Source organism: Mya arenaria, chromosome 9 (genome assembly GCF_026914265.1).
Source record: "Mya arenaria isolate MELC-2E11 chromosome 9, ASM2691426v1".
NCBI lineage: Eukaryota > Metazoa > Mollusca > Bivalvia > Myida > Myidae > Mya > Mya arenaria.
In genome coordinates this window covers 68,585,340-68,600,389 of record NC_069130.1, presented here as the reverse complement: position 1 = coordinate 68,600,389, position 15,050 = coordinate 68,585,340, and the positions used below count along the sequence as shown (strand labels likewise).

At 33.6% G+C, this 15,050-nt stretch overlaps 1 protein-coding gene across 1 annotated transcript in view; it reads right to left on the bottom strand.

Moving 5' to 3' along the window:
* The window catches only part of LOC128202768 (uncharacterized), a 33,559-nt gene extending 21,993 nt beyond the window's left edge, over window positions 1-11,566 (bottom strand). Inside the window, exons 1-9 of the mRNA XM_052903904.1 lie at window positions 11,428-11,566; window positions 10,341-10,699; window positions 7,624-7,845; window positions 6,309-6,438; window positions 5,576-5,886; window positions 2,460-2,555; window positions 1,900-2,030; window positions 711-965; window positions 193-332 (exon numbers count right to left, since the gene is read on the bottom strand). Of these exons, the coding sequence (XP_052759864.1) occupies window positions 193-332; window positions 711-965; window positions 1,900-2,030; window positions 2,460-2,555; window positions 5,576-5,886; window positions 6,309-6,438; window positions 7,624-7,845; window positions 10,341-10,699; window positions 11,428-11,467 (1,684 nt within the window). The 5' untranslated portion in view covers window positions 11,468-11,566. The remainder of the gene's footprint in view (window positions 1-192; window positions 333-710; window positions 966-1,899; window positions 2,031-2,459; window positions 2,556-5,575; window positions 5,887-6,308; window positions 6,439-7,623; window positions 7,846-10,340; window positions 10,700-11,427) is intronic.
* Between the last annotated feature and the right edge of the window lie 3,484 nt (window positions 11,567-15,050).

Genomic DNA, 15,050 nt, shown 5'->3' with positions numbered 1-15,050 from the left:
AACGGAAGGACGGACAATTTATTTCCAACATCATCTGCGATTTATGTGGGACCTTATCCCTAGCAAAATGCTATTATATCAAAAACAAAAAAGAATATAAGTGATATACGAGATTAAAATATGCACCGAAAAAGTATCTTATTCACTTATCTTCTTTCCAAAATACACAGCAAAAAATAAAATCATACTAACCATGTATCGTATCATACTCCGGCAATATACTCAATAATTGGTTACAAATAGGAGATTTATCCCACGCTCGTTTAGGAACTTCATCACCTCCCGGATGGAATATTTCCAGTTGTTGAACACCTTTGTGAAGTTCTATCAAACTTCAAAAAAATCATATGTCCTTGTTCGCTTGATTACGTATAACATTTTTGTACGAAAAGCAGATTTTCAGTCGATATGAAGTGACGAAGCATGGACATTTCTTTGATGCAATCATACATAACAAGCGATTTGAACGTTGGCTACGTCACTTTCATTTGACATTGCATTTGTTTGGGTGATCAGTAAAAACGCTTAGTGATACTGAAGGTTTAAGGAAGATAACTACTAAAACATATATATATATACTTTTAGGGTAAAGATTTCGGTTATCATTATTGACATTCAACTTACTGGTATTTTAACACTATATATACATATCATCACAAGACAACTGTACATCCTAAATATTCTAGTTTAATTGTGTCGTCTTCAATTACCTGTCGAGCAAATCCGAAATAAAAGTGTACACCGAAGACATACAAGGGTTGACTGTGTTGAAAGCCCAGTTTTGTATAGATCTATATGACGAATTGTCACCAGGATCAATCAATCTGTACTTGTCTGCCTCTAAGAGAGTTCTACCTTCATTTAGAATATTTTCGCGCCTTTTTTCCATAGCAACAATCGCTGCATGGCTATGTCCAGGTACATCAAACTCTGGGATAATCTTCACGTGGTGTTTCTCTGCATACCTGCAGGCAAAAACAAGAATTTGATTTGATTTAACCCGAGTGTATTAAGTGAAATAGTAGAGAAAAGCAGAGTTAAGGTGATTTTAGTAAAGAACCATTTTAGTTTCGTTTCTTTGCATATATAAAATTAGGATTTTAGCGAATATGTAAAGACAATTACACGTAAGTATTGCAGTATATCTTTTACAGGACATGCTAAACAGGAGTCTGTACAATTGATGTCATTGACGTCCGCCTGTGCCAGGACGGTAAAATCGAACTTGTCGGGATGGCAACTAGTATATCTCAATATTGATGAAGGCAACAGTATGTGCTGTTTTCGTGTAAATGGCAAGTCTTATACGTGCGTTGTTGATTGTTGGGTCCAGTTGCATATCATAGGACTTGTTTATCACTGTCTGTTATATCCAGGTTTTGTAGCAAAAATAATAGTTGAAATAATAGTGTCAGATTTCTGAAATCTACCTTTAACACACTTTATGGACTACATCAGACACATACGTTTGATCATGTTCAATTTTTGTAGGGTAATGTTACATAAATGTATTGATTTGGGAGGCTGGGCACTTTCACAATATGCATTATTATACTCAATGTCAGAACAGAATGAAAAGTAGATAGTGGGTAATCCTTCAAGCCGAAAACATCCTTGGAACAGAGTGTTTGAAGAGCAATAGTACGATAAACTACGGAGACAAGCCGAGCAGTAAACTATTCAAATATACACCCTGTTTGGAGGCACAAGATAGAGGCAAAAACACATTAAACGGGAGACACAAAATACAGGACAGCTTTATCAATAAATGATGTGAGTTTTCCTTCAAACAGTCAGTGGAACAAGAAATCGTCGGAAAACATCATAAAGAAACCGATACAAAAATTAAACGCTATTATCATTATATAATTCATCCATAAAACATATATTTTCGTATACCGAAGAATCTCCCTGTAATCCTTGGTGGTATAGAAACCGCTACCGGAAGAATTTGCGAATGGTCCGGAACCAAATTGAGGCTCAATGCATGTGTGGCTTCCGAAATCATGATGACATCTTCTACCTCCTACCTAAAACCAGACAATTTACGGTTATTTCCGTTTATGACTCAAATTTCTATTAAAATATATTAATAATTATAGTTCTGTTTTCAAAAACATGACGCCTTTGTCGGCTGCCTTATTGAAATAACCGCATTGTAGACACAAAAGTGCTTTTATCATACTGGTTTCCAGTTAAATTCATTGGTGTTGTTGTCCTGAATGCCTTTTGTTGTCTATTATTAAATATTTAGGTACCGTCAAAACACTTTGGTGACTTAATAGGAATATGTCGTTAAACACATGACACTTCTCAACTCAAGCTGGGGAAATAAACGGAGTATACAGATAAGAAAAAATGACTTTAATGGCTTCATATTAGCCAAATATAACATGGGGCTATAAGTCATAAACAAGTTGTTGATAGAAAGCTTAAATAAACATAAATCTTTAACTCACATCCGTCAGCTCGGGTATTCCCGGAATTTCCAATCTCCATCCCTCATCGTCGCTTAAATGCAACTGAAGCGCATTCAGCTTGTACATCGACATCACCTTAATAAGGAAGAATAAAAAACACATTGTGATATGACATACCTTTAATTAAAAATGAGTTAGGGTGACATAGTGTACAGTGTCATGACAACCTAAGGTTAAAGTCGATTGATGTTCGATGGTAACATGTAAGATACGAGTTAAGCAAAAGGCAGGTCCTTTGATAACTATAGTTCTAGTCTTAAGGCCATCCTAAACATATGCCAAATCGATTGAATGTTCCATTTATTCTCAGAATATCTCATTGCCACCTGCCGGTAACGGTAACGAAGCTCCTTTGAGTCTTTATCGCTATGGCATTTTGATTATTTAATAGCTAAAGATGGGAATGGTGACCTCAACAGATGAGTTTATAATGGCGAGGATCATTGTGTTACACATACCGTTAAGTGTCATGTACCTGACAAAAACTAATACGTGTGATATTGCGTAAAGTGTCATGCCCATAATAGAGACGAATAAGGATGACATAGTGTATTATCACATGAGCCTTTGAAACAAAAGTAAGATCTACATATTGTAGAGTGACATGACTTTAAAAAAAGACGAATTAGTGTGATTTATTATACAGTAACATGACCTTATAAAGACGAGTAAGGGTGACATAATGTTCATTTATATAATTAGGACGAGTACGTTTGGCAAATGACATGGCCTTAATAAAGACGATTATATATGATCTTACTAACATTAACATGACCTTAAATATAAAAGGTAAAAATATTGCACATTACCAATATAAAAAAGGAACAGAAAATAAAATAGTATACGTTGAAATTACCTCAATCAGGAATAAAACCATAAATGTATTGTACGAGTATAATGAAATTACCAAAATTAGAATAAATGAATGTGAAGTATTTGAAAAATATGTGTTCAATAAACCCACGACATAAAGAATGTGAACAGGGTTTATGCTTGGACTTGTCCCTGTAGTTTTCACTGGACACTGTGTTATTTAAACTATTGATCTTTATACCTGAACAAATAATGATAACATATTTATATAAAATACCATGACTAATACAAAAAAACTTAAATTGAGACATATTTTGATTTGTCATGAATTACCGAAATAATATAATTGACATAATTCACATTGCAATTAAATCAATAGGAAGAATGACATCGATAAATTTACATTAACAGGGCCTCTATCATAAAAACATTTTAAACATATCAATCACTTTGCACATGATCACATTTTGAAGTAATAAAAGTAGCATATTATGCATTGCATAATTACAAGTGACATATTGCACATCATGATATGCATAGGAACGAAGAAAGATGCGTTTTAAATTAATTAAACATAGAAATGAAATAAATATAGATTACTAAAAGTGGCCATGTGTTCATCTGCATGACATGAACAATCAGAAATAGGGACGAAAAAAACAGGCTACATCATGTTCATCTAGATGACCTGAACAATGAGGTACAGGGACGAATAAAAGTGATATTTTATTCATCTGCATGTCCTAAACAATGATGAAAAGGGCCGAATAAAAGTGACATCATGTTCGTCTACAAGACCTAAACAATGAGAAACAGGGCCGGATAAAGGTGGCACCTTGTTCATCTGCATGACCTAAACAATGAGGAACATGGTCGAATAAAAGCATGTTCATCTGTATGACATGAGCAATGAGGAACATGGGCGAATAAAAGCGTGTTCATCTGTATGACCTAAACAATGAGGAACATGGGCGAATAAAAGCATGTTCATCTGTATGACATGAGCAATAAGGAACATGGGCGAATAAAAGCGTGTTCATCTGTATGACATGAGCAATAAGGAACATGGGCGAATAAAAGCATTTTCATCTGTATGACATGAGCAATGAGGAACATGGGCGAATAAAAGCCTGTTCATCTGTATGACATGAGCAATGAGGAACATGGGCGAATAAAAGCGTGTTTATCTGTATGACATGAGCAATGAGGAACATGGGCGAATAAAAGCCTGTTCATCTGTATGACCTAAACAATGAGGAACATGGGCGAATAAAAGCGTGTTCATCTATATGACCTAAACAATGAGGAACATGGGCGAATAAAAGCGTGTTTATCTGTATGACCTAAACAATGAGGAACATGGGCGAATAAAAGCGTGTTCATCTGTATGACCTAAACAATGAGGAACATGGTCGAATAAAAGCATGTTCATCTGTATGACATGAGCAATGAGGAACATGGGCGAATAAAAGCGTGTTCATCTGTATGACATGAGCAATGAGGAACAGAAACAAATAAAAGGGGCACTTTGTAAGATTGAAAGAGGATACATAATAATGCCATTTTTGTTCATGGGTATGTTCTTAATTTGAATAAAGTTTAATCCCCAAAATAATATTTATCGGCAAGAATATTTTATCTAATCCGTTAAAATAATGAATATGAATACAGTTTCATTATTTCGAGATTTATTTCAACTGCGGAGTAAATTGGTAGATACATTTGTTAAAAACATTTTATTTCATACTTTGATTTTATGTTTTATTCGCGATACTGACAACAAGAGGTGAGGACAACGGACAGCGTTTTATTAAGAAGAAGCACCCAGTTCTTTTATACCATATTAAAACAAACGATGTAACCAACGTACGGCGAATTTAATGACAGTGCGATACGATTTTGACAATTCTGCTCAAACATCTTATTTATCAACTGAAAGCACGTGGTGTATTATTTCGTAGACTAACACCCTGTGTGATTAATTAGGGAACCTCATAACGAAACATCATAGCATATTCACCGATAGAGCACTACAAAGTTATATATAACAGTTGCGATGTTCAAGTTGATAGCGTATTCGACTGTGGATTAAGCGGTCTGGTGTTTCAACCTCGCGACCGGAGCTTCATCGACAACTATTACGTATTATCACCAAAAAAAGATAAATGTTACTTATTTACATCTATAAATGAAACTTGTACGTAATAGATAAACACTACACCATCGTATGATTATTATCTTATCTGTCTTTGAATGAAGTCATCAGAAGAGTGTTTGCAAACCTTTATTAGGCGCTTAATATCTTCTACGGGACGAAAATTTCGCGCAACGTCAAAAAGTAGTCCCCTCCATTCAAATCTAGGTGCGTCCGAAATTGATATGGATGGGATATTTGTATAGTTATGTCCGTCAAGTATGGCAAAAAGCGACTGTGTAGCATAGAAAAGTCCTGTATTGGTGCTGGCTGCCATGGTAATCTGGTCCTCGAAGGCATCTATTGCCAGAGTGTAACTCTCAGGACCAAGACTTGCGTTGTAGTGTATGATAAGGTTCTTTGGGGAAGGCTTGCTTGTTGACGTTAGATGAAACAACTCTGAAAGCGGTAAATTAATGATCAGATAATGTTTAAGATACCACATATTTATGCAAGTGCCCCATACTTTATTGACCACCCGATTAGCAAACAGCAACTGCTGTTGAATTTGCATCCGAAGGTAATCAGGAAAAAAGAACATATTAAGTAGCTGGCATAGTCACAACATTTATGTGTTGGAGAGATATGATTAATACATTTAAGTTGCATTTCCCTCCCCCGACATGTCAAGGAACAGCTTTGATCGCTAAATAAATGAAACGTTCGTAAAGCGGAGCATAATTCGAGTGTTCCTTATTTTCGGTCGCCGATACGATTTTGTGTTATTTATTATTGAAGCCAATACTATTCTTAAACATAGAGTAGCAATATTGACAAATTCACCTCATTGTTTCTTTGTTTCAGTTTAAAAAATATTTCACCTTGTATATACAATTCCGACGTTTGGAAGGTTGACGCTTCTGTGAATAATGTCCAGGTCTTGTCGAAAGAAAGAGTTCGTCCACTCTGTCCAAGTATAACCGTTTTCGGTGTTGGAATAATATGACTCATCTAAAAAAGAATTATAAAAAGACTAAACACGTATAAATATTGATGAGGTTGATATAGATTTTTTTTTATTTAATAAACATATTTTTTTTCTCCCGCAGTATTTCTTTACGTCCACCACCGCTTTCTTAAATATTTTATAATGTGGGCATGCTTAGAGGCATTTATACGTTGGCATTCTTGCAGTTTGCGACTGCTTCTACTTTTCATCTAAAACGTTTGATGAAAGTAATCACAAACCAATGTTTATGTTAATGTTTTTGGATAGAACGAAACTAATCATTGACGGTATTCATAAAATATATTTAGCCATTTCCTAACTTAAGTAATTTACATATGTTAAATATCACATTTTTCAAATGATATTACAAGTATCTAAAATACTTTATTTGTATTAATGTAATGTAATAAACACGCGTTTGTGTTAAGGTCACTGGTACATTGCTTTCAATCTGACTACAAGAATCTTAGGAAATCGACTCAAGAAATGAATTTACTTACGATGTCTTGTGACTACCGATCAAGCTCGGATCTTATTTTTATTATTTATTGATATAATTTCTAAGCACATTTATGGCTGAGTATTTAAATTAAGTACGCTCTGAAGGGTGATCCTACGTACAAATCACAGCGTACAATAAAAGCCACAATGTTTATTGCGAGTATTTTTTCACAGTAATAATAAAAGGCATCATTGTCGAAAACCGACCTGAAGGATAAGCTAGCCGACACCGTTAACTATGAACTTGTTTGAAGGAATAACAATGATAGCAGTACAGACACACAGAAAAAGAGTCGAAGCCTTACAGACAACCAAAGACAGGAACGAAAAAGAATGAAACACACAATAACCATAGCCTTGCAGTCACTCTAAGGCAGACACACAATAATTATAACCGCACAGTCACTCTACGACAGACACACAAAAAAACATCGAGTATAAACTTGTGAATAATTGATTTCGAACGGACTACTCAAAGTAACAAGTGCGCATTATAAGTTCTGGCTGCATTGAGACCACAATTGATAAAGTTATTGCATGACACATCTCGGATCACTTCCGTGTTCAATAGAGTCACTTTTCCTTTCCTTGTTTCCAGGATACTGAATAATGTCATTCCACTAATTTCAATGTTACTTTACGTTTTACTGTACACTTAAGAGACACTTAAACTAAAAAACTTTTACCTTTCCATAATCCTTAAACTGCAGTCTGTTCATCCGCTCCTCGGGTGTAAATGGATTAAAACGGTCCTTCCGCCATCTTTTCCATTCGTTGATGTCATCGAAAGGGTCCACAAAATCTAGATCCATGGATGCTGTGGATTTGACTATTCTCGGTTCGACTGTAAGATCTTCCGATGCTACATACCATAGTGGCATATAGTCAGTACGTGCCGCCGACCAGTACTTGAATGTAAGTAAAGAGATAATCAAACAATAACACATGTGAACAACTAGTGCAAACACATGAAGAGTTAAAGAATGTTCATGTTTTGATTTAGTTTGAATCGTTCTAGATCATATGCCAGCACGCCAAATCCTCTGCAAAAAACATGTCGATTTAAAGAAAGCTCATGTTTTTATTTATTTTGAATCGTTCTAGATCATATGCCAGCACGCCATATCCTCTGCAAAAACATTATTAGTTAAAGAAAGCTCATGTTTAGATTTATTTTGAATCGTTCTAGATCATATGCCCGCACGCCAAATCCTCTGCAAAAAACATTAATAGTTAAAGAAAGCTCATGTTTAGATTTAGTTTGAACCGTTCTAGATCATATGCCCGCACGCCAAATCCTCTGCAAAAGCATAAAGAGTTAAAGAAAGCCCATGTTTTTATTTATTTTGAATCGTTCTAGATCATATGCCAGCACGCCATATCCTCTTCAAAATCATGAGGAGCTAAAGATAGCCCATGTTTTTATTTATTTTGAATCGTTCTAGATCATATGCCAGCACGCTATATCCTCTGCAAAATCATGAAGAGTTAAAGAAAGCTCATGTTTAGATTTATTTTGAATCGTTCTAGATCATATGCCCGCACGCCATATCCTCTGCAAAAAACATTAATAGTTAAAGAAAGCTCATGTTTAGATTTATTTTGAATCGTTCTAGATCATATGCCCGCACGCCAAATCCTCTGCAAAATCATGAAGAGTTAAAGAAAGCCCATGTTTTTATTTTTTTGTATCGTTCTAGATCATATGCCAGCACGCCAAATCCTCTGCAAAAAACATTAATAATTAAAGAAAGCTCATGTTTAGATTTATTTTGAACTGTTCTAGATCATATGCCCGCACGCCAAATCCTCTGCAAAAATCATGAAGAGTTAAAGATAGCTCATGTTTTTATTTATTTTGAATCGTTCTAGATCATATGCCAGCACGCCATATCCTCTGCAAAATCATGAAGAGTTAAAGAAAGCTCATGTTTCTATTTACTTTGAATCGTTCTAGATCATATGCCAGCACGCCATATCCTCTGCAAAATCATGAAGAGTTAAAGAAAGCCCATGTTTTTATTTATTTTGAATCGTTCTAGATCATATGCCAGCACGCCATATCCTCTGCAAAAATCATGAAGAGTTAAAGATAGCTCATGTTTTTATTTATTTTGAATCGTTCTAGATCATATACCAGCACGCCATTTCCTCTGCAAAATCATGAAGAGTTAAAGAAAGCTCATGTCCTCACGCCATATGTTCTGTTCTTCGTACAGACAGTGTCAACTTAACGGCACCCTCGCCTAGTCACTTCTTGGAGACCTATTATGCATTGAAGGAACATAATCCATTTATTGGTCAATTGAATGTTTAAATGACAACCAGGGTTGTGTTAATTGGAATAAAAAAGGAAAGATAATTTACAACTTCGGTTATATTATTTTAATTAAATTTGCTATGGCAGTTGATTTCAATCGAGCTAAATCGCTAAGAATTGTTCCATAAGAATATGCGGGAGTCATCTTAAAAAATGTTAAACAAGGAAACGCAACGATTTGATTGTTATATTACAATAATGTATATCTGCAATACAATTCAAATATTTCAAATAAAATGGATAGTTCAAGTACTGAAATGGTGTACTGGCAGAATTCAACGACGGTGTTGAAGCCTGTGAATGTGTAACCTTTGTAGAACATGTGCTTTCGTAGCCTTAAATAGGCAATTACACTCTTTCACGGTCATAACATAGTTAGTATTATTATAGGGGTGCATGCATCCTAATATCTAAATACAGGACGTGCAAGCTCATTTATTGAATCCACCATGTTAAGACCAACATGTATACAATATTAACAAACTATTCAGTGGTCTTAATACGTGTAAACTGAATAATCATATTTGTAAACATCTTAATCTGTGAAGCCATAATGAACATACAAATTCTAAATTTATTTGAATTACATAGTTAACCAAACATTAAGTAATCCAACCCATAAATAAGCTTGTTAACTATAATGTTGAATGCTGATGCCTGAAGACCCCTGTCATCCAGATATCATTTAAGAGGGTATTAATAGTAGATTACTTAAATGCAGAAATAAAAGACCAAATTAAAGTACATAACACATACAGTCATTGTTGTTTCATTTTTTTCGATTGTACTCGAACCTGAACTGACTTGTTCCGTATAAATACTTATACATTTTCAAATAGCTTGTAATATCAAGAAGGGTCTGTCCTTTAAACCTTTTTGAAGACGTTCCAAATTACATACAAAATGAACATATTTTTGGGCCAGGTTCGTAACTTCTTTACCTGGTTTTTGGACGTGGAGAACAGCATCAACACATAGAGCATGCATGTGTGTACCTTAAACATCAACTCATAAACGATGCATGTACGTACATGACATCTTAAACATCAGCCCATAAAGCATGCGTGACGTGAATCACATTACCTTAAATATCAGCTGATACGTCCTCCCTTCACCAGGCTTAATGGCAACAAAGTCATTAAAGGGTTTAAGGTAGTACAGGTCTCCATTAACTATGCCGACCACCACGTTTTCTGCGTGCAACCTTTTGAAATCCTCTTCAAGTAGATCAAACTTGTCTGGAAAGCCTAGAGTCATACTGTGAAAAAACAACTTCCATCCAGAAGGCGGTATATCAGAAGAACCCTTGTTTTCCAGGGTGAGTTTCATGATATGTTTCTTCCCATCGTAGCGTAGGTTGTCGATACCACCTATTCGAACTTTGAGTCCTGAAGCCATTTCGTCAACCTCATTTTGGGTCAGATTTGCAGTGAGATATTCGTCTGAAATGACCAAGTTGAAGGCTTTGTTTAAATCAGGTCAATGTTATTATTCATATAATTGTATAAAGTCACTGAAAACCTTAATGTAGCTCGTGAATTTTGTTACATTAAACATGTTTTGATTTGGTTTTCCAATGAGATATTTTGTGTTTTATTCACAATTTAGATATAGGTGAATTAATACCGAAGCTATATTTCCTTTAAATGAATTAACTTCAATCATTGAAAAATAAACCTCCAAAGTAAAGATATTTCAAAATACGGAAGATGCACAATGATTAATGTACACCAAATCTTAATCCTACAGACAGGAAAGGTTGCTGATCACATTTTGTTTAAGGGAATAGTGACACACTGATATGAAAAGTAAGATACACCATGATATATATATATATATATATATATATATATATATATATATATATATATATATATATATTAATATTTACAAAGAAATATACATTCCAAATAATTCGCTATGAACTGCCATCTTCATTGACCGTTCTAAGACGGTAGCCGCATCCTTTAATGATTAAATACTAAAAAGAATGCAAAACGATCATCATATACTGTCATATCATTTGACGTGTTGAAGCAGGATTAGACTCTGCTTTTATATATCTTTTTAAAAATTCTTCGTTACGAAGATTTCTGTAATCAAAGGAAGCCCATTATTCACATAAGCGGCTTGTATTCAGAAAGAGATACCGTTGAATGTATGTACTAACCTTGCAATACAATGATAACCATCCAAAATAAGTTCCTCATGTTATGTTTTTCCAGAAACTTTTAACAGTTTATACTCCAACATAAAATCGTGGTGATTATTTGCGTGCTTCACATCCTTATGAACATGGGTTACACGACATCACTTCATTATTATTTTATTTCTTTTAAGATTCGTTAGATGTAACCGCACTATCAATCACATTGCTTTAGTAAACTAGAAATGTTATGCACAATTAATAATGATATATGCGTTCATAATCGTTTTGTCGGAGTTGAAAGAGTAAATTTTCTAATTAACAACAATTAATAAAACAAATATGTTATGACATTACAGACGATAAAGATTGTATATCAAATATATTTGTTCAAAATAAATATGTGTGTATTGAGAAAAAATGAAAATATTTGTTCTATGATTTTAACATATTTATTCAATAAAAAATATTTATAGGCTCCATGCTGCACGCTTACTTGATACTTTTGACCCTTTGTGTCTCAGAGTCAGCTCATTTTGGCACCAATGCCTTCAATTCAGTTATATAAGATAACTCACAATACAACAGATCTCAATTGTTTGGTAAACTGACATAAATTTCTTTCTTACTTAAAGCGTTAGCCATAAAAAAATAATTTTGAAACGCAAATATGAAAACTGCGATCTGCGCTTTTGTCAGCAGTCTTTTATCACTGATTTCCAGACATTTACGCAAAAGTTTGCTCATTCAAAGACAACTCATGAAAAAATTGTCAAAATAAGTTTTTAGAGTGTAGTTTTAAACGAAAAAGAGGAACTTAATTCTCTCATTACAAGCATTCATGAGCTATAAAAGATATATCGCATGTTCAATATATTAGGTCAATAAGACATGTATAAGAAGTTTATTCTTATGGGATATGATAAGCATTATGAGTACCATTTATTTAATTTTGTAACTGCGTTTTCGATTGGTTTAAAACAGCCAAAAATGGTATAACGAGATAGCATAACGAAATCTAGTACCCAAGGTTCATAATTAAGGTAAATGATCAATCCCGAATCAATGAAGGATTTTATTTTTTTATTGCAATGTTCTTAAGGCCGTATAAACGACAGGAATGACATGCTTTATTTATAACTGTGTATTCATTCTTATACTGAGCCAATTTCACTCAAATATGTAGCAAAATAATGAAACTATGAAATTAAGATAAATGACAACATAAATCAATTAAGACTTTATTAAAACGGCCCCATGCAAAGTAATAGACATTAAGCCTGTACTATTGAATTGTCATATCCAATGAAATTCGTGTTAACAAACCCTTATTGTGTTAAGGAACAATCGTAATAATCAAAAATAGACACCAGGTATGAGAAAAAGGGCATACAGAAATGTCAATTACATTCCATACCTTTTTGATATGCAAAGATAGGAGAACAAGACATCATATTGCAATGATCTTCGAAATACACCTTGAATTTAAATCAATCGAAAGTATCAGATGGAAAATTAAGCTGAAATAAACCATATTTAAAGGTGATATATTGTAATGTGTCCGAATTACTTCAACCATTGATGAAAACAGTCATGTATTATATGTCAGTTGTAAACTTTTGACATAAAAGCAACTCGGCATTCATGAAGGGAATTCCTCCGATATCAAAAATTAAGACGATTTTCATGGGACGCTCAGGTGCATTGTTAATCATATCTGTATGAAGATATTTATAAAAAAAGTTAACGAAAACATTTCAACACTAATTTGATATTAACATGGTACGTCAAATGCCTTAATCATGAAGTAAATGATTTCAAATCGTCTGTGCATGGATGCAAGTTTTTGGACGTTTATTTTAAAGATGTTGTCGTCTTCAATGGCATTTTCCTGGTTTTCAGAGAAACTTCATGGACATAAGAAGAGCTGAGGTCATTAAAAATCAAGTGGTCTTTGTAAGTTGGTGTTTAACAGTTTTATTTTCCTGTGAAGAAGTGACAATTTTGTAAATTAAACTTGCGAGATTCATCATCATAGTTCAGTTACGCAACAGTTATTGCCATCTGCTACGAATAGCTACATAAGTCTCGTTCAGAGCCATCGATATGTTGCTAATTCACATACATTGATTAAGCAAAAAACAAACTAAACAAAACAAAGGTGCGATGGTACACGCGCCAGATTCGTAAGAATGAGTCATAAATACAAAATTCAAACCTTACTATTTTTTTCTTTCCTTTTAATTAAGTCTTTGAGTTGACTCTTCCATTTTGATTAAAGAAGATCATTAATTAAAGTAATTATTTGATAGAAGATATTGAAAAATATCACTTTATAAATAGCACATTTCGATAGAAAGATAATTCAGTGTGCTTAAAATGATATTGGATGAAATGTACGTTTATCTCCACCTTTTGGCATCCTTCTTAGAGTCCTAGAACTTCTAAATGTGATCTTTGAAATACATATTTACACAGACATTTAAAACAATACACATTCAGGAGTTTGCAGGAGATTTAAACGTATAAACCCGAATATTTCAACCAATTTTCATTCAATGTTGTGTAAACTATTTCATATGGCGATTATTTAGTGTATACTCGACATATGCTTGCTATTGAAATCCTAAATAGGGCTGTATTTGACTCCAAGTTTGTATTTATGATTATATTATAAGGGATAAATAATAGTCCATTAACAAAATAGAAAATGTTCGATTTCGCATATAGTTGCCCCTACTTAATTTATCATATTTTCGGAACCACTCAGTTGAATTTAAGTATTATTTCAAAGTTTCATTAATTTCCAAAATATACATACGGATTTTGATTTTTTTTAATGTTATTCACTGAAATGTATTTTTTGCATGGAAATACTTCCATTCCCAAGCGCAATAGTAATAACACTGAACATATTCGTTAATTGGGTACTGTCCGAGCTGAAGGCAATTGATAAATCGAATATACATTTATAATATATATTTACCACTTTATTATATATAACCACATTTGACCCTATGATTAATATAAATTGAAACATCAAATACACAGAAATTTGTGATATAATATGGACAACCATTATCGGTTATACTTTGAAAATGGCGATATAATGTATATATTAACAATTTATAATGCATTTTACAGATAGGTATGTGACCTCATTATCAAACTAAGTCTTTTGGAGGAAACCACGTATTTTATCGTTATCGAAATGAAAAAACATGCATCTAGGCATTAGGGCTAAAAAATTCTCGGTATGTTCATAATTGATTCGGTGGTATTTTTTTCTACGTTTTTAAATATCCATGATTGACCCTCAAACGGCACAACTGTCTACACCGTTGTTATCCTCCGGTAATTTCCTCTATTTCGATTGCAGCGTCAATGTTTTTTTCCAGTGATCTTTTTTTCTTAAATTGTATCAGTATATATATATACATTGTTACACCTACTAGAAACTATTTACCGCAACAGTTATTAACATACTAGATATGTATCTATACCGGGCTTTGAATGATAAACTTGCCGACACAAAGTCGTTTATCAAGCCCTCAAACTAAAAATGTACCTATACTCCAGCGAGAAATACAGTCGATACAATTAATAAACCAAATCTTACGTGTTTTGTCCACAATTTAAGGAAAGAC